This window comes from Thamnophis sirtalis, unplaced genomic scaffold (genome assembly GCF_051295495.1).
Source record: "Thamnophis sirtalis isolate CommonGarterSnake01/CBP01778 unplaced genomic scaffold, rThaSir2_p1.2 scaffold_15, whole genome shotgun sequence".
Classification (NCBI taxonomy): domain Eukaryota; kingdom Metazoa; phylum Chordata; class Lepidosauria; order Squamata; family Natricidae; genus Thamnophis; species Thamnophis sirtalis.
The window spans coordinates 31,564,693-31,589,692 of record NW_028261395.1 but is presented as its reverse complement, the minus strand read 5'-3'; the positions used below and the strand labels follow the sequence as shown (position 1 = coordinate 31,589,692).

Sequence of the window (25,000 nt, the reverse complement as noted above, 5' to 3'; positions counted from 1 at the left end):
CCTGAGCTTGTCCGCTGGACAGCTGAGGTTCAAGACCCAAGCTCTGCACAACGGGTACGGCGCCGTTTTAAAGCGCCCTTCTGTTGCCGCACTGTTGTCGCGGCGGTGATGACGCACGGTGATGACGTCGCGGCTTTAGCGACGCGCTTATGTCTCCGCAGATAAGGGCTTCGCGGTTTTGTCGTGCCACAGCTGATGACATCTGGCTGCTGGTTCAAACAAGGGCAGTGTGCTGACCTAGGCTTCCTTAAAAAGCATGAGGCAGAGTCTTGGTCCCAGCAAAACCCCTTTTATTTACACAACTGTGAATTCCTTTCATTCGCAGTCAGCAAGGCTTTAGCAAACAGTCTTTCGGAGGAATATTTATCAACACAAACCTTATCTCACTTGGCAAGCTGCCAAATAACTAGTTTCCAAATGCAGGGCAAGGCCAAACTTGGAACAGTCTCTTATAGTCAAAAACAGAATTTTGCACTCTTGAAATGACCAAAGGAACAAATAGTTTCCTGCAAAAGCCCACTCCTCATTCGCTCCTCTTTTTTTCCTATGGGAGGGGCCAATCACCTCCAAGATGTGGCTTTACTCCCAAGTCGACCCTGCTTTCTTAGTTGTTCTTGTCTTCTGGCAGCTCTGTGCATGCACACACTGGGAACAGGCTCCAGCTGTTCCTCTGCCTCACCGCTGTCTAGATCCCTCTCTGCCTCCGACGTAGAGCCCTCGTCTGAGCTTTCCTCAATTCCCAGGACTGGCCCATGTTCCTCCCCAGCCTCCTCACTGTCCGACTCTGCTGCCAGCTCCCCTGACTGCCAGCGGGCCACAGATGCAGTGGGCTGAAATGGTTCTGAACCAAACCTTTTGAGATTTCCCAAAGAAGCTTGCTATACCCTTATCAGACAGGATGAATTTTGTAGTGAAAGTCAACCATGGCAGAAATTATAGCGACAAAGTAAAAGATAAAAGACTCATGGGGCTGGAAAGGACCTTGGAGGTCTTCTAGTCCAAACCCCTGCCCAAGGAAGGCGTCCTTGGGCCATCCCACACAAATGGTTGTCCATTAAAAACCTCTAGTGATGGAGCACCCACAACTCCAGGAGGCAAATTGTGGCAATTAACTCTTCTTACGGTCAGGAAATTCCTCTTTATTTCCAAATTGATTGCCCTCTGATGAGCTTCCACCCATTGCTTCTTGTCCTGCCCTTAAGTGCCATGGATAATAAACCATTATTAATAAAAAGAAATGTTGGCTTATCTTCAAGTTGACTTCAGCACTGGTAGTTTCTTGTCCATGACTGCATACTACCAATCCCATGTCCTTGTCTTTTTCCCAGATATTTTCCCCCTTCACGGCTTAGACTAGAAGTAAAAGACAAGAGCTGTGATGGCAAACCTGTGGCACAGGTGCCAGAGGTGACACACAGAGCCCTCGCTTTGGGCATGCGCATCGTCACCAGCTGCTCTTCTGGTTTCCAGCATGCACATCAGAGGTGGGTTGCTCCCGGTTTGGCCAAACCGGTAATAGCAGCGGCAGGACGCCCCGCCCACCTGCCCAGATGCTCCTGCATATGCGCGGGAGCGCGCCTGAACTGGTAGCAAAAATATTTGCAACCCACCACTGGTGCACTTGGTCTTCATGGTCAGCTGGTCTTCGTGGGCGATGGAGCACCAGAAAATGGCCTGAAAATGGCCAAAAACCAGGCCATTTTTCTGGTCATTTCAAGGGCCTTTTCAGGACTGTGTTCAGGCCATTCTCAGGCTGTTTTGGGAGCATTTTTGGCCCCAAAACAGCCCAAAAATGGTCTGAAAAATGCTCCAAATTGGCCAGAAAATGGCCTGAACAACTGCTCAAAAACTGCCAGAAAATGGCTTGAAAACAGCCTGAAAAATGGCCAAAAAACAAGCACGTGTGCCAGTCAGCTGGTCTTTGTGTTTCCAGTACTCCAGTGCATGCACATGCAACTGCAAGGATTCACTTAACAACCGTGGCAAGAAAGGTCGTAAAATGGGGGGAAATTCATTTTACAAATGTCTCACTTAGCAACAGAAATTTGGGACTCCGTTGTGGTCGTAAGTCGAGGACTTCCCGTATATGTTTGTTTCTATACTAATACAGGCTACGATATAAGAATCCATTCTTTTATTTTGTAATATTACCCTTTTTTATTCTATTTAATATTATTCTTATTCTCATTTGTTGATATTTAGAAACAGTATTAGGATCTATCTCTGCTGGTAAATTAAAAAATAAAGCATAGCACTTTTTTATTATATTTTAACTCCATAAACTACATCCCACTTAAAAATAGGTTCTATTCGCGTTTTTAAACAACTTTATTTTTATTTGGAACCGTCTTAACTAACCCCTGCCTTTTAATGAATATCATAAATCTTTCTAAATACACTGAATTTCATTGTCCTGATTTATCGCTACTATCTCCATCTGTGTTTTAATTCCTGAAAATTATTGATACTTTATGCTTTTTCTAACTTTATAATGGGGTTAATTGTATCTGCGAATATTAATGCAAAACAATCTGCATCCAGACAAATTTGTTTTATTTTGCTCCTTTCATATTCATTCAGTTATAATTATTTATCTAATTATAACTTCTAGTAATTGCAAGCAAATTACATATTAGAGGGCAGATAACCAGAAATAGGCTTATCTGCTATGTTCATGTGACTAATTAAACTTTGCAATTTGCCATTACTCTCAATTTCAGCCAGTATGGTCTTATGGTTAAGCCACAAGGCTAGAGATTGTGAGTTCTTTTTCCATCATAAGCAGAAAGCCGGGTGGGTGACTTTGGACCAATCCCCAGGAGACTCTGAATTCTAGTCCCACCTTAGGCATGAAAGCTGACTGAATGATTTTAGGCCACTCACCAGGATTCAGTGAGTTCTAGTCCCACCTTAAGCAGGAAAGCCAGCTGAGTGACTTTGAGCCAATCACCAGGAGTCAGTGAGTTCCAGTCCCACCTGAGGCATGAAAGCCAGCCGATAATTGTTCATTGTGTAGAAAATCAGATAGCTCAATTGATGTATCTAATGGTGTTCCTTTATTACATCAACCCAGATGTAATAATTTCATAATCAGGAATCACCAGGAAAATTGATCTCTTATGATTTTCGATAATCAACCTTGCTTTTCAAAGGTTGTAACTTTTAAGAGTCCAAGAACGATGCTTACCTGCCCCTGGGGTATATTTTAATCCCATTCTATATTAGAAGAGTTGTGGTGGTGGTGGTTGTTTTAATTACTGGGGTCTCATTTATTTCTTCTTTAAAGTGTAGAGGAGCTTGTGTTCTGTCTGAAGCTTCCTAAGAGCATGAAGCAAACTCCTTGTTCTGACAAAAAACCCTTTTATTAATTGACTGTGAATTCTGCTCATTCACATCCAGCAAAGTCTTTCAAGGGAGGATTTACAGTCACAGACCTTATCTGGCTTGGAGAGCTGACAAGCCAATATCTGCAGAACTTGGCAAGGCATCTTGGAGAGTCATGAACCAATTACGCCAATGAATTATCTCCTGCAAACTCCACTCCCCTTTTGCTCCTCTTTTATTTTCTCTGGGAGGGGCCATTCATCGTCCATCCACTGTGGCCTTACTCCCAAGTTGACCCCTATTCTTTACCCCTTCATCTGACAACTCTGTGCATGCACACACTTTGAACAGGCTCCAGCTGTTCATCTGCCTAACTGATGTCTGACTCTGAAGGCAGCTGATAACTGGCATACGCTGGCCCACTCTCTGCCTCCAACGCAAACCCCTCATCAGAGCCTTCCCCAGACTCCAGGACTGTCTCATGTTCCTCCCCAACCTCCTCACTGTCCGGATCTGCTGCCAGCTGTTCTGGCCACAACAGCGTGTTACTAAAAGGGCAGTAGTAATTTTGTAAATCAGTCCTAATTAGTCGATGTGTATAGCATCACTTTCACTTATTTTTTGCTTGTTCGCGTCTTCATCCCTTGCCGCTTTTCCAGAATTTTTTTCTTAAAAAAATAAATAAAATAGATTTGATATGTTGGGCTAGTCTCAGTTGACCTCAGAAAGGATTTTGAAAAGAGATTACAGAGGAATTAGAAGCTTTATCCCAGATCAGAGAGTGAAGGGAAGGGAATGCCAAAGGGGAAAGGAAAAGACTGCATTTGGCCTGGGATATGTTTCTGTTTCAAATGTTGCAGTTTGTAAAAGAGACTTTTCCACTTCCTGTTAAGCCAGATTTGCAGAAACGCCTGCAAAAATTGAAACACGGGTTCAGAAAAGAAAATTAAAAGAACAACAAAGAGATATTTAAACAGTAGAATTTAAAAGAGCGATTCCTTCCCACATACACCTCAAGATGAGGTGGACCGGTTGCTTTCGTGGTGTGGAGACAATAACTTGGTCCTTAACATCAATAGGATCAAGGAGATTATAGTGGACTATAGAAGGAATAGATCAGACATCCAGCCCTTGCTTATCAATGGAGACCAAGTAGAGCAAGTGGCCAGTTTTAGGTTTTTGGGTGTTATCATAAAAGAGGACCTGACCTGGGGCACTAACATTGCAGCACTGGTCAAAAGGGCCCAGCAGAGATTATACGACCTGAGACTTCTCAGGAAACAACAACTGAATGAAACAGAAGGTCATTCTACCGCTGCACCGTAGAGAGTATTTTAACTTACTGCACCTGTGTATGGTTTGCCAATTGCACAGGGGCAGATAGGATAGCGCTTCAGAGGATCAACGTCATTGCCCAGAGGATCATTGGTTGACCTCTCCCCTCTTTGGAAAAGCTTTATAGCTCCCACTGCCTTAAGAAAGCTCAAAACATTCTTAAAGATCCATCTCATTCTGGGCACCTTTTTTTTTTAACTATTACCATCTGGCAGACGGTACAGGACAATAAAAACAAGGACAAATAGGCTGAAAAACAGCTTCTATCCCAGGGCAGTAACTATATTGAATTCTACTGCATAGTGTGATACTAATGCAATATCATGGACTTTCAATTCAATTGTGTAGAATGTGAAAGATGTGTGCTTCTGTTTTATTTTTTCATTGTTTTCTTATGTATGATGTACACTGAAGATGGTATTTAATTTCGTGGTACGAGGTGCAATGACAATAAAGTAAACTTAAACTTAACTTAGACATAGGAACACAAACACACCTCAAAACACTCAGCAGACATTAAGTACAAAGCAACAGGAGAACTGTTGTTGTTTTTTGAAGGGGGCACATTTTTTTTGTGAAAACTCAAAAATTAATTTGTCTTTGCACCATGCCAAATGGCCTCATGTTACTGCTGGCGTACCCTGAGTCCCTTCCGCTAACAAGACAACCCAGATTAAAACTAATAAGCAGAAATTAAAATAACACGGAACCAAAAACAAATAGCAACTAGAAAAAGCAAATAGAAAGACATTTCCTTCGTCTTGAACTCTTCCTACAGCTACAGAGAAATCCGTGTCTCAGATAATCATTACAGTTAGCCCTTGACTTACGACAGTTCATTTAGTGACCAAAGTTACAAAGGCAATGAAAAAAGTGACTTGTGACCATTTTTCACACTTATGACCCCTGCAACATCTCCGGGATCACGTGATTTACATGCGGAGGCTTGACAACGGGTTCATATTAATGACGGTTGTGGTGTCCCCAGGGTCACGTCATCTGTTTTTGCGACCTTCTGACAAGCAAAGTCGATAGGGAAGCCAGATTCGCTTAACAACCGTATGACTAATTGAACAACTGCAGGGATTCCCTCTTCACAAAGGTGGCAAGAAAAGTTGTAAAATGGGACAAAACTCAACCAACTTCTCACTCAACAACATAAATTCTGAGCTCTGTTGTGGTCGTAAGTCAAGGACTGAAATCAAATCCAAAATTTAGGCATTCACACACATTTTTGCTGATGGGTATGGACATGTTTACACTGCTTCTTAGCAGAAGCAGATTGAGTGCTACCTGGTTTCATACATTTTTATCTTTAACCTCCCAATCGGATGGTTCCCAGACTGACCAAGAGCAATCTTGATCAGCCCAAGTTCACTGGAGATGAGTTCTTTCTAGTCATCAAACCCAGTTTCTGAACCGGCAGTTAAAAAAATACTTTAAAAAATAAATAAAAATTAGTTCCGACCATCAGCTGTGTGACAATCAGCTGTGCCTGATTGTCTGTGATGTTCCGGCTTGTTGCAGGGGCCGCTTTGTGTGAAGTCCAGCTGCTTTTACATTGTGTGTGAGTCAGTTGTTCAGTTATGTCCACCCAGTCATATGACCACTAAGCCACACCCACCTTGTCACATGACCACTAGGCCATGCCCACAGACCCAGTAGGGAAAATTTTTGAATTTCACCACTGCCCAGTTTGCTGCTAGCCCATCCAGACATTGCCGAGTTCACTGGCCAAAATGATTATGTTGCATTTCTTTGTCCCATGGCCTTAGGAGAGACGAGCTCCTATGTTCAGTTTGAAAAAGGCATGGGGAACATAACTCCCGGGCCCACGGAAGTTAAGCAAGAGGGTTTTCACGACCGCCATTAAGTCGAGAATGGCCTCCTTGTCCGTTGCCTTTTCAAATCCCAGTAGCAATGATGGTCCTCCCAAAAAGGAACCAGCCCTGAAAAAAATGCGACAGAGCTCTGAGTCCCCCCTCCCATACGGTTCCCCCTTCCCCTTTTAAGTCCATGTCGCATTTTTATATTCTTTTTTTTCTTCTCCTTCTTCTCCTTCTTCTGTTGAAGGTTTGTTCCTCTTTCCAGATGGGTCCGGCACAGCCTTACAACAGCCAGTTCATCAACCAGCCTGGCCCTCGCGGTCCCACTTCCATGCCAGCCAACCTGAACCCGGCATCCATGGGGGCGAACATGACGCCTTCCAATATGAGCGGGCCACCCATGGGCATGAGCCAGGCCAGACCTCCGGGAATGAGCCCTTTCAACCATGGGCAGAGGATGCCCCAGCAGGCTTACCCTGGCCCCCGTCCCCAGTCGTTACCCATGCAAGGCATGAAGAGAACATATCCTGGAGAGGTGGGTATCGGGGATTCAATTCAGAGTGGGTTGCCTTCTGTCTCCTGTAAACTATGGAGGTTATATTATAGAATAACAGAGTTGGAAGGGACCTTGGAGATCTTTTAACCCAAGCCCTTGCACAAGCAGGAGACCGTAGACCAGAGGTGTCAAACTCAAGGCCCAGGGGCCAGATCTGGCCCACAGGGTGCTTAGATCTGGCCTCCGGAGCCAGCAAAAATGAAGCTGGGGGGAGGGCTTCTGGAAGAGGGCTGCAGGAGGCCATCGCAGCTGATAATGGGGCCCAGGTGGGCTGTGCATGGTCTCCTGAGCTCCATTTCCGCTGGCAGGGGGCAGCAGGAGGCTGTCACAGCTGAAAACGGAGCTTGGGAGTCCGTTTTTGCTAGCAGAGCGCTCATGCTACCACAGGCACCCCCTGACATCAAGATGGGCATGCCCACCCTGGCCATCCCCACCTCAGCTCCCCAAGGCCAAACAAAATCCTATGTTTCCCTCAATGAAATTGAGTTTGACACCCCTGCCATAGACCATTTCAACAAATGGTTGTCCAATCTCTTCTTGAAAACCCCCAGTGATGGAGCACCCACAACTTCTGGAGGCAACCAGTAGAATAGAATAGAATAGAATAGAATAGAATAGAATAGAATAGAGAATAGAATGATATGGAATATGAATAGAATAGAGTAGAATAGAATAATATGGAATATGAATAGAATAGAATTAAGAATATGGAATAAGAATAGAATATGGAATAAGAATAGAATAGAATGTGGAATAAGAAGAGAAGAGAAGAGAATATGGAATAAGAAGAGAAGAGAAGAGAATATGGAATGGAATAGAATAGAATATGGAATAAGAACAGAATAGAATAGAATATCATATGAAGAGTTAATACCACTTTATAATGCCTTGGTAAGACCACACTTGGAACACAGCATCCAGTTTTGGCCACCACAATGTAAAAATGAGACTCTAGAAAGAGTCCAGAGAAGAGCAACATAAAGAGCAACAAAGAAGAGGGAGTTAAGCTATTCTCCAAAGCATCTGAAACCAAGACAAGATGCAATGGATGGAAACTAATCAAGGAGAGAACCATGACGGCATTAAGGAGAAATTCTTTGATAGTTAGAGCAATCAAATCAGTGGAATAACTTGCCTCCCGAAGTTGTGGATGCTCCAACATTGAGCAGGGGCTCCCTTCCAATTCTTGTTCTCTATTCCAATTTCTGAATGTGATTGTTCTGTGCAGACACACATACATCCATGTAGTTTTCTTGCCCTCAGGATAGAAATGGTTTGCCATGGCAAGCTTCCCCCCCCCCCAACTTCCCCGAAAAAAAAATCTGGTCAACCTTTCCTGGTGTGTTTCCTATCTAAGTATCAACCAAATGTGACAATGTTTAGTTTTTCTCAGGATCAGCTCCCAAATGGTGCTGGAACATCTCAACTAAAGTAAAATTTTACAGGGTTAGTTTTGAGCCAGTTTAGCTGCAGTCCGCCGGAGGTGTCGTTATAATGTCTATACAGTGTGTGTGTGTGTATGTGTGTAGATTAGATAGGTAGGTAGATGACAGATAGAGAAATATATAGGTTGATAAGTTGATAGATGATAGATAGATAGATAGATAGATAGATAGATAGATAGATAGATAGATAGATAGATAGATGATAGATAGATGATAGATAGATAGATAGATAGATAGATAGATAGATAGATAGATAGATAGACAGACAGACAGACAGACAGACAGACAGACAGACAGACAGACAGACATAGAGAGATGATAGCTAGACAGACAGACATACACATACACACATGCACACACATATGTATACACATACACATATATATGTTTGTTTTTGGTCTTTTCTATTAACCAGCCAAATTATGGAAACCAGCAATACGGACCAAATAACCAGTTTCCATCCCAGCCCGGCCAGTATCCTGCTCCCAATGCTCCAAGACCCCTTACGTCGCCCAACTACCCAGCGCAGAGAATGCCAAACCAGCAAAACACGGGGCAGTATCCCAATCCAGCCGTTAACATGGGGCAATATTACAAGGTGAGGACCATTGATCTTCATTTTTTTTTACTCATTTGTGAGAGTTCATTTTGGCCATTTGGTAAGCTTTAATGGTGGCTACTATATTAATGTTGATTTTATGTTGATGTTGATTTTATTTATAATGAAAAACTCTTCTCTGTTGAATAAGTAACAAAAAACTCTTGTAGCTTGTGTATTATTGAGATGTTGACTATATATTATTATAAGTATCAATAAAGGAGAATATTTGCAGTTCAGGGTTGAAATGAGATAGAGCTTGGTTGTTTTCTTGCAGACATTTCATAACCCAAACTAGTTAACACCATTAGTGCTAGAAGGGAGTGTGGAGAGGAGGAGGAGGAGGGGGTGGGGGGGGAGGAGGAGGACGACTATGACTATGGGGTCCTTGGTGTTTTCTGAGCTTGGTTGTTTTCTTGCAAACATTTCATTAACCAAACTACCATATTTTTCGGAGTATAAGACACACTGGAGTATAAGACGCAACAAGGTTTTGAAGTGGCAAATTTTAAAAAAACAGTTTTTGCACTCTGCACACCTCCCAAAAACAGTCTGTTTTTCACAAAAACGGACCCATTTTTCCCCTTAAAAGGCATGAATAGCCTCTAGGGGTCTTGCAGAGTGCTGCTGGGAGGGGGGGCAAAAACGAGCAAAAAACTGGGTGTTTTTCACAAAAACAGGCCCATTTTTCATTAAAAAGGGGGCATGGATAGCCTTTAGGAAGCTTATAGAGTACTCCTGGAGGCTGGAGGGGGTGGGGTAAAAATGAGCAAAAAACGGGGCGTTTTCTGCTCATTTCTGCCCTTCCCAGCCCCCAGGAGCTCTCTAAAAGCTTCCTACAAGCTATGCACAGCCATTTTGGTGAAGCGGGCAAAACATGCTGTATTCAGTGTATAAGACGCACCCAGATTTTCAGCCTCTTTTTTTGAGGGAAAAAGCTGCGTCTTATACTCCACAAAATACGGTAAGTAACATCATCAGTGCTAGAAGGCAGAGGAGTTTGAGAGGAGATGGAGGAAGAGGAGGAGGAGAAAGGGAAAGAAGAAAGAGGAGGAGGGAGGGAGGGAGGAGGACAAAGACTGTGGGGTCCTTGGTGCTCTCTGAGTTTGGTTGTTTGGCTGTTTGATTGCAAAATCCGGACACTTGGCAACTGATTCACATTTATGGTTGTAGTGTCCCGGGGTCACTATATCTCCTTCTGTGACCTTCTAACTAGCAAGGTCCATGGGGAAGCCGGTCACTTGATATACGTGTGACTCACAACGGAAAGTGATTCACTAAGCAAGCATGGCAAGGAAAGTCGTGAGATGGGCCAAAACTTACTTAGCAATTGTCTCGCTCAGCAACAGAAATTTTGGGCTTCAATTGAGATCATAAGTTGAGGGTTACCTTTATATAGAACTAGCTAACAACCTGGTGTTGCCTGGATATTTATTTATCCCAATCCTGTATTAAGCAGGAATGGTGATGTCAAGTGGCAACATAAGTGGGGAATGGGCTGTTCTCCCTCCTTCCATGAACGTTGCCGCAATTTTCGAAGAGGCAATGGCAAGAGCGACTTCTCCCTAAGCCCTAATTTTGGCAACAATTAAATTAGTTAAAAATATTTTCCCTATGCCCCCATATATGCTGGTCTTGTTGTATTTGGGTCTTTTCCAGTGTAAGATTGAGATTGTCTTGGCAACGTTTCAGCGAGGTCTCACTCGCCATCTTCCGGCTGGTGTTTTCGGTGTTTTAGCTGAAAAGACCCGAATACAACAAGACCAGCATACCTACACCCGTGAAAATCTACGAAATATATTTATATATAAATATATAACATCGTATTATATTATTAAATGTTTACATCAATTTGTCTTGCCATCAACTCCCAAAAACAATTATTGCCTCTTCTGCTCTCCAAACACCATATTTGTACCTTATCCATCACTTACGCTTTAGAAACGTAATTTCTAATGTTCGATTTTCCCCCTTACCAGAGGGAGCCCCCCTGTGGAGTACTGTGAAGCTGTTACCATGGCAACTCCACAGCACTGTACAGTAGAAACCATTTTACAGCAGTACAGTAGAAGTCATTTTAAGACACAAGAGGCTGTATCTTAACAGAACAGACACCCCGAGGGGTGTTAGGGGTGTCTTACCGCCACACTATTTTTTCTCCAGAGGATAAGTAATCTGTGCACCAAGTTTGGTTGGAATTGCTTGAAGTGTTCCAGAGTTATGCTGGAACATAAACACACACACACACACACATACACAGCCATCGATAGATAGATAAATAGATACCTGTTCCCCCGAAAATAAGATAGGGTCTTATTTTCTTTTGACCCCCGAAATAAGCACTTGGCCTTATTTTCGGGGAGGTCTTATTATTTTTGAGGTGCAAGAGGCTGCGAGCCTGGTCACCTCATGGCTGCTGCTGTGTTACAATATTTTCAGGGAGGGCTTATTTTAGCACATGCGCTCAAAACCCCGATAGGGCTTATTATCCGGGGAGGTCTTATTTTCAGGGAAACAGGATAGATAGATAGATAGATAGATAGATAGATAGATAGATAGATAGATAGATAGATAGATAGATAGACAGACAGACAGACAGACAGACAGACAGACAGACAGACAGACAGACAGACAGAATAAATCTTCCCACAGCATCCAGTGCTTTTATCATACAAAGAATTCTACTATGCAGCCAAAAGTCCCTGAGCACGGTGATAATTCCAATTTCTTTCTCTCTCTTTCCAATGGCAACCACCATCTTGCAGTCATCCAGGCCTCTTTCTGTAGCAAATTACCCTCACTCACCTGTTCCAGGAAATCCGACACCACCTATGACTCCCGGCAGCAATATGCCTCCCTACCTGTCTCCTAATCAAGATGTCAAGCCACCTTTCCCGCCGGACATTAAGCCAAATATCAATGCTTTACCACCACCTCCAAGTAAGTATCAAACCTGTGAAAGTCTTCGCCTGATCCTGCTTTCCACCGCATGCAAATTATATTGGTCTGGTTGAAACAATCGAGACAGAGGCGATGGCCTGTGGATTAAGCATCTTTCAGAAAACTGCAAAGCATTCCAGATCAGCTGGGGGGGGGATTTCTGGGAATGAATCAGAAATATCAAGTGGTCCTCGACTTAAAACAGTTCATTTAGTGACCATTCAAAGTTACAACGGCACTGGAGCTGGAGACTAAAACATATGAAGAATGGTTGTAGGATTTAAGTTTGGCTAGTCTAGAGAAAAGAAGGACTAGGGGGGACATGGTAGCAGTCTTCCCGTATTTGAGCGGCTGCCACAAAGAAGAGGGGGTCAAATTATTCTCCAAAGCTCCAGAAGGCAAGACAAGAAGCAATGGATGGAAACTAATCAAGGAGAGAAAGAACATAGAATTAAGGAGAAACTTCTTAACAGTGAGGACAATTAACCAGTGGAACAGCTTGCCACCAGAAGTTGTTGACGCTTCATTACTGAAGGTTTTTAAGAAGAGACTGGACAGTCACTTGTCTGAGATGGTATGAGGGGCTGGATGAGAAGACCTCCAAGGTCCCTTCCAGCTCTATTCTATTCTAATAGGAAAGTCCATCCTTAACTTTCTTCTCCCTCTTCAATTCCAGCCAGCCATAATGACGAGCTGCGCCTGACGTTCCCTGTGCGAGACGGGGTTGTCTTAGAGCCCTTCCGGTTGGAGCACAACCTGGCGGTCAGCAATCACGTCTTTCACCTGCGGCCAACCGTCCACCAGACCCTCATGTGGAGGTAGGATTGCAACGGGGTGAAGTTGGTAATTGCCCCAGGATGCCAAACTAGAAGGGAGCCAAAAGGCTCTTTCTTGGGTCAGTGGTGAATGGGAAGCCCACTCCTGTTTTGAAGGTAGACAATTAACCAGCTTGCCTTTAGAAGTTGTAGGTGCTCCATCACTGGAGGTTTTTAAGAAGAGACTGGACAGCCATGTTGTGGTCCGCCAACGGCTTGCAAAGTTGGCAGCAGAGTCGGACAGTGAGGTGGTTGGGGAGGAACATGGGCCAGTCCTGGAGTCTGGAGAAGGCTCTGATGAATGCTCTGCATTGAAGGCAGAGAGGGGGCCAAGGCCATCTGGTAGTTATGTGCTGCCTCCAAAGTCTGACATCAGCGAGGCAGAAGAACAGTGTGACCTGTTCCAAGTGTGCGAATGCACAAAGCTGCCAGAAGGCAAGAACAGTTAAGACAAAAGGGGCGACTCAGGAGTAAGGCTTGAAAATGGTTGGCCCCTCCCATAAGACATAAAAGAGGAGCGAACTGGACGTGAGCCTTTGCAGGAATCAATTAGTTCATTCTGGTTGGTTCAAACTCTGAAATGCTCTGTTTGACTCAGTGCCCCATTTGACGTTGCAAAACTAATTGGCAATTAGATCTCTGGCAGCGTTTCAAGGGAGATAAAGGTGGGTGCTTATCAGCATTACCCTGAAAGACTGTGACAGACATCTGTTGGAATCTTCACTGACTATTTGTAAATTGTGTCTAAATAAAAGAGGGTTTTCGACACTAAGATTGTGATTTATGCTTTGTCAGGAAGCCTAGGTCAGAACAAGCCACTTGTCAGAAATGGCATAGGGCAGGGGTGTCAAACTCAAGGCCCAGGGCCTGGATCCGGCCCGCAGGGTGCTTAGATCTGGCCCGCAGTGCCTCTGCCAGTGAAAACAGAGCTCAGGAGGATCGCATGCGGCCGTTGCAGCCGAAAACACAGCTTGGGAGCCTGTTTTCACTGGTAGAGCCTTCAGAATGCCAAAAGTGCCCCAGACATGAGTGATGTCGAGCTGGCCATGCCCAACCGGGGCCCCCGAGGTCAAACACAACCCTGATGCGGCCCTCAATGAAATCGAGTTCAACACTCCTGCTTGAGCCGGGGGTTGGACTAGAATACCTCCAAGGTCCCTTCCAACTCTTGTTATTCTGACATACATATGTAATGAGCAGGTGCTAATAGCAATGCAAACCTCTGCCTTCTCTGACAGATCAGACTTGGAGTTACAATTCAAGTGTTATCACCATGAAGACAGGCAAATGAACACTAACTGGCCAGCGTCGGTCCAGGTCAGTGTCAACGCAACTCCACTCACCATTGAACGGGGCGACAATAAGACATCGCATAAACCTCTGCACCTCAAGCACGTTTGCCAGCCAGGAAGAAATACAATTCAAATCACTGTCACGGCATGCTGTTGTGTAAGTACCTAATCTGTTCTTTCTATGGTTTGGCTGTTTGGAATTAGCTTTAGATGAAGGAAAGGGTGGCTCAGTGGCTAACACTGAGCTTGTCGATCAGAAAGGTCGGCAGTTCAGCTGATGGAATCCCTAGTGCCACATAATGGAGTGAGCCCCCATTACTTGTCCCAGCTTCTGCCAACCTAGCAGTTCAAAAGCATGTAAAAAGTGCAAGTAGAAAAATGGGAACCACCTTTGGTGGGAAGGTAACAGCGTTCCGTGCACCTTTGGCATTTAGTCATGCCGGCCACATGACCACGGAGACGTCTTCAGACAACACTGGCTCTTTGGCTTTGAAACCGAGATGAGCATCGTCTCCTAGAGTCAGGAACAACTAGCCCATATATGCAGGGGGAACCTTTACTTTTACCTAAGGAAATGTCCTACCAAGACTTCATATTCCTAGTATTCTTCACCAGTGTTTCACAGCTTGTAATGATTTTTAAGTTTCATTTCTATCTCATTGAGCTGTTGGCTCTGCCAGCCAATATCAGCTAAATATTCAGGATAAAGGTTGATCTGGAGCCTAGAGTGAAAAGTTAAAAAAGAAAAATTCTTATAAAAATCAATGACAAATAGAATCATCACTTTCTTCTGGGGTGGCATTCACTCACTTTCCCTTCTGGTTCACAAATGTGAGCATGTGCGCATGTGCTTTAGCTTGAAAACCTGCCTAAATAGGACGGCATAGAGCCAGGGCAAGTGGGCAGGCCCACTCGTGTTTTCCACTACCAGTTTGGTTGAACGGGTCCAAACCAGCTGACTATCACCTCTGACCTTCTTGATTAGGAACATATAATATCTTAACTGAAAAATCCATTTGTCAGAGGGAAAGGATTTTATTCTGTCAATAGATTCCTTGTTCCATGGATACCTCAGGAAAACCATAAAAAAACCAAAAAACCACCCAATGGCACCTCCCTGCTTTAGAAAAAAATAGAAAGTTAACCAATATGTCCGTAAATCAAACCAATGGCATTCACTGGATTGGGGTGGGAAAGGGGAAGGGAAGGGAATGGAAAGGAAGAGAAGGAAAGGAAGGGGAAGGGAAGAGAGAAGGGAAGGGGAAAGGGGATTATTAGATGAGAGACACAACATTGTGATACAATCTGTCATCCCTTTGGACTTCACTGAATCAAATCCAACTCAGATGAGAGAAGTTGGGAAGGGGTAGTAAAGACTGGGTAGTAGAGCTGCCTTCCTAGCCACTAAATACCAGTCGTTGTCCCCAAAGGCAAAAAAAAAAAGGATTTTGGGGGACATTGGACATCCCTTGTGGGACCTCAAAGACCAAAGATGATGATGAAGTCTGGACTCCAGTTGACAAAATGTTACTCAGCCTGGAACTAAAGAAAGTTTCTGAGTGCTCCCCAATATCTTCTTTTGCGGTTGATTTCCTGGTTTTGGTCTAACTGAGAAGGACTAACCAGCATCTTCACTGAGGTGCTTGGAGTCCTTGAAGGCACAACTACCTCAGTGGGACCCAGATGGGCCATGACAACATGTCCATTAGGGGGAAAAAACATTCCAAGAAGTTGGAGCTCTTCCTCTGGAGACCCTCCTGTAAAGACTCATCCCACTCCAAATTTCTCCCGAAATGGGCTGGCATCCTAAAGGAGAGATTTGGAGCGCGAACCCCAGTGAGATGAAACACTCTCAACTAACTTCCCCCTCTGACCTCTTTCCAAATGCATCCACATCAGATGCTCGGATTGAGTGGCCACAGATCCACAGCTGGGCTGTTGCCTGTTCGGACCAGATCGCCCATACCGGTAGTTCCCACCACCGGCTGGACCCATCCACCCACCCCAGTGCTATCCCATCCTATGTATCTCACTCTCTGGCTCGCTCTTCCTGCCCACACAGCTGATTTCCGTGCCTCGCCCGCTCTACTCACCGCGGCTGCCCGAGAAAGTGTACTGGAAGCCGCGCTCATGAAATTGCCATGTGTTTGAAGCCGTGCGCAAACGTAGAAGGCTCACACTCACATTTTCAGTTGTGCACTAGTTGTTAAATTATGTAAAGCCCACCTCTGCATGGATCCTCTATAAACCACTGTTTATATATTTTCCCTTTCCCCCAGTCCCATTTGTTTGTTCTGCAGTTAGTACACCGGCCTTCAGTCCGTTCTGTTCTTCAGGGCCTATTAAAGAAGCGCCTGCTTCCGGCTGAACATTGTATCACCAAAAGTGAGTAGAACTTGTGTATCAATGGGCCTGGAAGGCAGACGATGAACTCCATTCAGTCTTGGGACAGTTTCTGTCAAGCCAAGTGTCGTGCTGTTAAAACAGTCCTAAGTATGAATTCTATTATCGCTCCCCCGCCTTTGTTTTTTATTTTTTTTGCAACAGTCAAGAGGAATTTTAGCAGCGTGGCCGCCTCTTCGGGCAACGCTCCTCTCAACGGAGAAGATGGTGTGGAGCAGACGGCCATCAAAGTCTCTCTCAAATGTCCCATCACATTCCGGCGGATCCAACTTCCAGCAAGAGGTCACGATTGCAAGCATGTACAGGTGAGAGCCTCTTCCTGTCTCATTCATGCAGTGAAGATGGTACAACTTGGTATCTATTTGTTTAACAAATGCGTACAGCCACCTATCTAATTATTAACTACCAATAGTACTAATGCTAAAATTGTCAGGTGCTATGCTGCCCCACTCACTTACACATACACATCAGTGTGGTTTATGGAGAGTTTTACTGGTGTTCCCCAGCAGTAGTTTTCTAGTAGTTTTCCCCAGGGTTTTTCCTAGTCTCTTCCCACTATCTCCTTCTTTGCTGTTTGTTTGATGTTTCTTTTGGGGGGGACATTCCCCCCTGTCTACCCTTTTTGTGTTACTGTGAATCCCAGTGAATCATCTAACTGTTTTTATTTTATTTTCAGTTCCTTTTTCTTCAATATTATTTCCTTGTTCTTCATTTGTGCCCTCTTTTATCCCCTTCTCTCCTATTTCCTGGTCCGTGTGCTCCATCTGAATTTCTGACTTTTTCTTACCATTTAAGAAGTGTGTATTTGAGTTCTAATTCCCTCAACCCAGATGGAAGTCTTCTCTACCCATCATTGCAATAGCAATAGCACTTAGACTTGCTTTTACAGCCCTATGAAGCGGTTTACAGGGTCAACCTATTGCCCCAAACAATCTGGGTCCTCATTTTACTCACCTCGGAAGGATGGAAGGCTGAGTCAACCTTGAGCCGGTGAGAATCGAACTGCCAAACTGCAGCCAGCAGTCAGCTGAAGTAGCCTGCAGTACTGCACTCTAACCACTGCGCCACCTCGCAATGGTTCCCATCCCAAATCGTAGCACGTGTTTTCAACAGATATGTGCTTGAAACAACAGCTTTCTTCTCTACGACTTTGTATCCTAACGCAGAGGTCCCCCACCCGCGAGCCACGGCCTGGCTGTGGGACGCGGCCCATTCAGAACTGGTCTGTACACAAGCAGCAGGAGAGCTCATGCATGCCTGCTGCGCACATGGAACTATTCCCCTCCGCAACCAGTCTGCAAAGCCAGAAAGCTTGGGGACTGCTGTCCTAGTGTTTTCAGTGATTAAAACTAACTTTCGTGTCATGCTTTGAAGCACAACCCAATGGGTTTTTTTTTTCTTCCTGGCATGCATCTGATGGAACAGCTTCTCTCCTTTATCCGTACCCATTGGGAGGGTGTTCTTTGCAGCGACATCTTCAGTGTTCTTTGCAAGCCGCACCATCGTTTAATTAAGATTTTCCTGTTTTTTCTTCTGCAGTGTTTTGATCTGGAATCCTACCTGCAGCTGAACTGTGAACGAGGCACCTGGAGATGCCCCGTATGCAAGTGAGTGGTAATATCAAAATCTGTGCTAATATAACAAAAACCAGACCAATGCAAAATTAGTCTTCCATTTTGCACCAGAGATGTAACATAGTTAACCTAACGGTATTTTTTTTTAAATGCGATAGTTTTGCTGTAGACCTCTTTTTTTTTATGATGATAAAGATGATAAAGGATCTGCAGGCTAAATCATATGATTGAGGGAACTAGATACCGTATGCACCTTTTCCTCCCCAAAAAGGGGGTGAAAACTGGGTGCGTCTTATACACTGAATACAGCATTTTTGGCCTCCCGAAACCTCTCCCCATATATCCCTTTTTTCACAAAAATGGATGCGCAAGAGGGTTTGGGAGGCCTGTTGAGTGCTCCTGGGGCTGGGGAGGGCAAAAACGAGTGAAAACAGACCCATTTCTCACAAAACGGGAGTGTTTTTGCCCTCCCAAGACCTCAGGCCCCCCAAACCCTCTGCACACCCTGTTTTTGCAAAAAAAATTGGCCCATTTCTTGCCTCCCAAACCCGCCACGCATTGCGCTTTTGCCCTCCCCAGCCCTCAGGAGCATTTTTTAGGCCTCCCAAATTCTCTGCATGCTCTATTTTTCACAAAAAAATAGGGTGTGCAGAGGGTTTGGGAATCCCGCAGAGTGCTCCTAGAGGCTGGGGAGGGCAAAAACCTTTTTAAAAAAAATTTACCTCTTCAAAATTTTGGTCTTATACTCCAGTGTGTCTTATAGTCCAAAAAATATGGTATGTTTGGCTTATTAAAGAGAAGGATTAAGGGGGACATGATAACTGTCTCCCAATATTGGAGGGGCTGTCACAAGGAAGAGGGGATTGATTTATTCTCCAAAGCAGTGAGGGCAGGACAAGACGTAATGATGGGTGGGTGATAATCAAAGAGAGAGATTCAACCCAGAACTAAGGAGACATTTCCTGACAGGAGAACAATTAACCAGTGGGAAAGCTTGCCTCCTGGGAGCCCTCCATCACTGGAGGTTTTCAAAAACAGTCACAAGGAAGAGGGGATTTGACCTGAAGAGTATAAGGCAGTGATGGCAAATCTTTTCAGCACTGAATGCCAAAAAGAGAGTGTGCATGCTTTGCCTGTGCATGAGTATGCTCATTGTGACCGCAACCTAGAAGAGGAGCTGCCCAGGGCGCATGCGTGCACCAGAAAATGAACCTCCAGTTTCCGGCACACCTGCTAGTCTTCTGGTTACTGACATGCATGTGCACACGATGATCAGCTTCTCACATCGAAAAATGGAAGACCGGCTCTTCCAGTTTCTGGCACGGGTGCACGCATGAAGGCCAGCTGATCATCGCACATGTATGCATATCAGAAACGCGGAAGAAGTATGCGCAATGCCGCAAGTGCCAAGCGACATGGCTCCGAGTGCCACTTTAGGCACACCTGCCATAGGTACGCCATCACGTGTATGAGGACTCCTGCCTTGAGCAGGGGAGTTGGACTAGAAGACCTTTGAGGTCCCTTCCAGCCCTGTGATTCTCTGTCCTATGTTCTCCATAAGCTATGCTCCTCGAAATGATTCTTCCAAGTCAACTCAATTGTTAGTGTTTGCTTGGACACGCCCAAGTAATGAGATCCTCCTTATTTCCTTGGCAGACGCATAGAAGTGCTTTGCTACTTTGCTTATATCTCTTCAGAGACGTATCTCATATGGCAAATGTAATGCAAGTATGTAAATGTGTGCCCCGTTTTTCTCTTCCAGTAAAACAGCTCTGCTGGAGGGCCTAGAGGTGGATCAATACATGTGGGGCATTTTGAACGCTATACAAAAGTAAGTGTATCTTTTAACGTTATGTTCAGTCGCCTATGTTATTAAAAAAAAAAGACTTTTTATATTTTTTATAAAAATATCAAATCAATGTGTGAGCAGTGTGGCCCCTGGGCGCCATACATTCCAGTACAAACACAACTAGCCAAATTAAACATTATTATACATTCAATCAACTTGTAAATTTCCCATAACAATCCACATCTACATTTGGCTACAGTCTATCATTATTCAATTATTCCACCGATTTCTCCTCGTTACTTTCATTTCACCAAATAGAAATGTAATACATTGATATTCCCTTTATTTCTAGCTTTTAATCGTATCACCCTATATTAGAAAGCTTTTTCTTTCTTTCCTGTCAATTTGTGTCACCTGCCTACAAAAAGAGAGAGAGAGAAAAGAGGAAGGGAGAGGGAGATATAGGAGAAGACAGTTCAGATCAAGAATCAAAAACAGGAATCATCCATCCATGATCTCCTACCTGTGTTCTGACCTAGGCTTCCCCAGCAGCACAAAGCCGAATCCTCGTCCCGATAAAACCCTTTTATTTAATTTACAGTGAATTCCACCCAAGGAAAGTCTTTCCTCTCCCACAGTCTTTCAAGATAGTTCATAGTTACCGACCTTCATCAAGCTTGGAGAGTGGCCAGGCCGATATCTTTCAGACGCCACAATACTTGGCAAGAATGCAGGAATGAACTAATTGTCTCCTGCAAACTCCCCTCCCCCTTCTCTCCTCTTTTATTCCTTATGGGAGGGGCCATTCACTGTCCACCTGTGGCCTTACTCCCAAGTCGACCCTTGTTCCTTAGCTGTTCCCTTCTCCTGGCAGCTCTACACATGCGCATACTGAGAACAGGCGCTAGCTGTTCTTCTGCCCCACTGACCTGATTCTGAAGGCAGCTGATAACTATGAGACGGCCCTGGCCCCATCTCTGCCTCCGACGCAGAGCCCTCATCAGAGCCTTCCCCAGACTCCAGGACTGGCCCATGTTCCTCCCCAATCTCCTCACTGTCCGAATCTGCAGCCAGCTCTGCTGGCCACTGGCGGGCCACAATAGCCTGCTCTAATTCTTGGAAGACATTTTCTAGAGTTTGTTTCAACATAGAATCTTAGGTCAGTAAAATCTGATCATTTCAGAACATGATGTCCTCCTCATGTGAATTTTTGGTCCTCAAAGAGCTTTCCTAAATTGTGAATATTGTGAATCTGAGCTTTCCTCAGCCCCCAGGACTGCCCATGTTCCTCCCCAACCTCTTCACTGTCCAACTCTGCTGCCAGCTCCGCAGGCCGCCAGTGGACTACAACACATTTTTTGGACATGTTCAAACAAGCCAGTCTAGTCCATTTGTGGGAATGTTTAATTTGGATTTTTGTAGTGGATATGTTGGATCATGAGGAAGGCTGAGTGCCAAAGAATTGATGCTTTCAAATTGTGGTGTTGGGGAAGACTCCTGAGAGTCCCTTGGACTGCAAGAAAATCAAATCAGTCAATCCTTAAAGGAAGTCAACCCTTCTTTAGAAGGATAGATGCTGAAGCTGAAGCTCAAATAGTTTGGCCACCAAATGAGAACTACTTGGAAAAGACCCTGATGTTGGGAAAGATGGAAGGGGAAAGGGAAAAGGGACGGCCAAAGGATAAGAGGGTTAGATAGCATGATTGGCGCAATGAACAAGGATTTGTAAAGATTCTGGGAGACAGTGGAGAACAGGGGGCCTGGTGTGCTGTGGTCCATGGAATCGTGAAGAGTCAGGCACGACTTAGCCACTGAACAATAACTGGATACATATTGAACTTGTTAACTTTAATATGACAATGACATTAGCAACATCTAAAATGTATATGTTGCGTTGAGAGCTCTCAGTATTGTGTTGTGTTTTCACAGCTCTGAGTTTGAAGAAGTCACAATTGATCCAACGTGTAGCTGGAGACCTGTCCCAATCAAGTCAGACATTCACATCAAGGATGATCCAGATGGCATTCCTTCCAAAAGGTTCAAAACCATGAGTCCCAGCCAGATGATCATGCCTAACGTGATGGAGATGATTGCTGCCCTGGGTCCAGGTCCATCTCCCTACCCATCAATCCCACCGCCTCCCGGAGGAACCAGCTCCAATGAATACAGTAGCCAAGGTGAATTTTCCATTTGATGCGTGCAACCGATGTCTGCTTGGACATATTTTGAGATTTTGATGGATGAATCCTTCCAAAGGGTCTGGGATTGGCAGATGTGGATGTTTGGTGGTGTTATCATCACAGGATGTAAGCTGCTCTGAGTCAGGCTGCCTTTTGCAATTGACTGAGGGTGAATTTGTCTCCTGAAAACTCCACTCTTCTTTTGCTCCTCTTTATTCCTTTTGGGAGGGGCCATTCACCATCCACATGTGCCTTTACTGCTGAGTCGGTCCTTGTTCTTTAACTGTTCCCTTCTCCTGGCAGCTCTGCACGTGCACACATCAGGAACAGGCTCCAGCTGTTCTTCTGCCCCACTGATCTCCAACTCTGAAGGCAGCTGATAACTGTCAGACGGCCCTGGCCCCCTCTCTGCCTCTGATGCAGAGGCCTCATCAGAGCCTTCCCCAGATTCCAGGACTTGCCCATGTTCCTCCCCAACCTCCTCAGCTCTGCTTGGAGGCCATAACACTTACTTTGCAATTAGCATGTTTTTGTGCGAGGTTATGCAGAGCTTAAAAATATAGAGCTGGGAATGACGAACCATGATTTATTTTTCATGGAAATTCTAGAGTAAATGAATTGAAGTCTCTTCTGAGTCGACCTCAACTCCTGGAATATCCTAGTCACTGGTGGTGGTTTGTTCTCTGAGCTGTTTGTTTAGCTTCCTAACGTTTTGTCACTGGGCTAGGTAACATCAGCAGCAGAAGTTTTATAGGTCTTAAGTGGTTGGTTGGTCATGTGACTGACTGGTCATGCCACGTGAGGATCATCTGGTCGTGATCAGTCAGTAAAGTGACCATCTGACCACATAAGACAGGGTTATCAAACTCAAGGCCCGTGGGCCAGATCTAGCACCTGGGGCCACTCTGGAAACAGGAAAGGACCATTCCACAGGGCCTCTGCCAGCAAAAACGGACCTTGGGAGGGCTGTGCTCAGCCCGCCTGAACTCCATTTTCAACCATGACAGCCTCCTGCAGCCCTCTGACAGCAAAAACGAAGCATGGGGAGTCAACAAACGGGATCCCCAAGCTCTGTTTTTGCTGGCAGAGTGTCAGAATTAGTTACAGCAATCACATCCAGAAAGCACACACAGGTAACTGATTCAGCAGGATTCATTAACTTCTCTTTTTATATAATATAACACATGAAGTAAATATGCAATACCGAAAGCAGGTTTTCCAATGTGGTAGTAAATACAAGCAAAACACAAGCAGAAGAGAGAACAGTTTCAGTTTCAGTTCAGAGCAGCAGACTAGTAGAAAGCTCAGCACAGACTCAGAGCTTTGTACAGAAATTAAACTAAGCCACACCCAGGCTCCTTACTGTCTCCATGTTACTTACACAGCAAATACTGTTTCAGTTTCCAAACAGCCCTCATTGGCTGACCTGTTGCCATGTCTATTCCAGTCTATGAACATACTCTGACACAGAGGGCTGCAGGAGGCCATTGTGGCCTAAAACGGAGCCTCGATGAGTGACGTCGAGCTGGCCATGCCCACCCTGGCCACACTCACCCCAAGCACACACACCCTCCCCTCCAGGTCAAACACAGCCCTGATGCACCACTCAATGAAATTGAGTTTGACATCCCTGACATAAGACCTATAAAAGCAGAAGGGAACTCAAATTAGATACTTCAATCGCAGTTCCACTGAAAATGTTACCTGGTGATGAAACGATCAGAAATTAAACAACAAACTAACAACATCGACCACCCAAGCTATAAATATTTCCCCCCATTTCTTGTCCAAGTAATTGTCTTGCCATTTTGTTCGTCCCTCCAATTCATCAACCCGTACAACTTTCCCTGGAATTTTTTGGCGGCCTCCTGTCATAGTATATAATTAACCATGCCAAATTCTTTTTTTAACTAACTTCCAATTCCAGACAAGGTAACAGCTGGCGAAAAAGGTTATTTGGAGAGGAAACCCTTTAACGAAACAGGCCAGCTTTTATCAGGGTTTTAGGGAAACCCACAGATTTGGGCATCAATCATTTTGTGAATGAGTAAGCAGATGCTGTGTTAATCTGTCAAGAACTGTGTTAGCAAATTCAGTCACAATGCTCAAGAGCAGGTCAGCCGTTTAAAACTGATTTTCCAGCTGTCTTTCCCAGTGACATCTTAATTTCAGGTTGCTAGCTTACAATTCTCCATTGCAAAGACCCTGAAAGAAATGCCTGAGCAAAGAGCTTCTTGACTATCTCTCCACTTCCCAAAGAAGTTTCACCAGTGCCCTCCCCTGCTATTCTTTCAAGTCCCAAGCCCTAACTTTCCTCTCTTCCAAATGAACACAATTGAAGTTGAGGAGCAATCAGCTCTCTTCCTTCCTTGTCTTAATCCAAAATATAGACATGGGTCTAAGACCAAGCTTGTTCAACCGATGAAGGATTCAGCCAGTTTGGGTTGGTTTGGACTATTTTTACATCTAGTTTGCCAAACCGGTAGTTGAAAGGACTGGCTGGCCCAGCCTGTCCTGCCCCTCCCAGGAGTCTCAACACAGCCCATTTTGGATGCTAGATAATGGTAGAGCCTGGGTGGAGACTCTGGGAGGGCAATAAATGGGCCTCCTGGAAGTTCCAGAAGTTTGGAGACAGGCCCATTTCCAGCATCTGGAGCCCAGGGAGGCTGTTTTTGCCCTCCTGGAGACTCGAAGAAAGCCTCCATGGCAAAAACCCATGGTGCAGGAGGCCAAGTAAGCCACACCCACCATGGCCACGTCCACCCAGCAACCGGGCAGAGAAACGGTTGCTAATTTTTTTCAATCCCACCTCTGAACCAATGATTCAGTGAATAAAATACAGTGATAAACTGGAGGCAAACAAACCACACTAAGGATTTGTGAGTTATGTGGACTTCAGGTTGGCTGTTGAACACTGAATTCA

General features: G+C 44.8%; 1 protein-coding gene across 7 annotated transcripts in view; it reads left to right on the top strand.

The window, feature by feature from the left end:
* ZMIZ1 (zinc finger MIZ-type containing 1) overlaps positions 1-25,000 on the top strand; it is a 466,283-nt gene that overhangs the window by 419,564 nt on the left and 21,719 nt on the right. For 5 of the 7 annotated variants that reach the window (XM_087702241.1, XM_087702237.1, XM_087702239.1 and 2 more), the window contains 10 exons: positions 6,733-7,020; positions 8,902-9,084; positions 11,850-12,024; positions 12,701-12,842; positions 14,078-14,288; positions 16,411-16,516; positions 16,679-16,839; positions 18,074-18,141; positions 19,871-19,939; positions 21,827-22,074. In XM_087702241.1, coding sequence (XP_087558367.1) covers positions 6,733-7,020; positions 8,902-9,084; positions 11,850-12,024; positions 12,701-12,842; positions 14,078-14,288; positions 16,411-16,516; positions 16,679-16,839; positions 18,074-18,141; positions 19,871-19,939; positions 21,827-22,074 — 1,651 coding nt within the window. The remainder of the gene's footprint in view (positions 1-6,732; positions 7,021-8,901; positions 9,085-11,849; positions 12,025-12,700; positions 12,843-14,077; positions 14,289-16,410; positions 16,517-16,678; positions 16,840-18,073; positions 18,142-19,870; positions 19,940-21,826; positions 22,075-25,000) is intronic. The other 2 variants (XM_087702240.1, XM_087702238.1) reach the window with 1 other exon arrangement.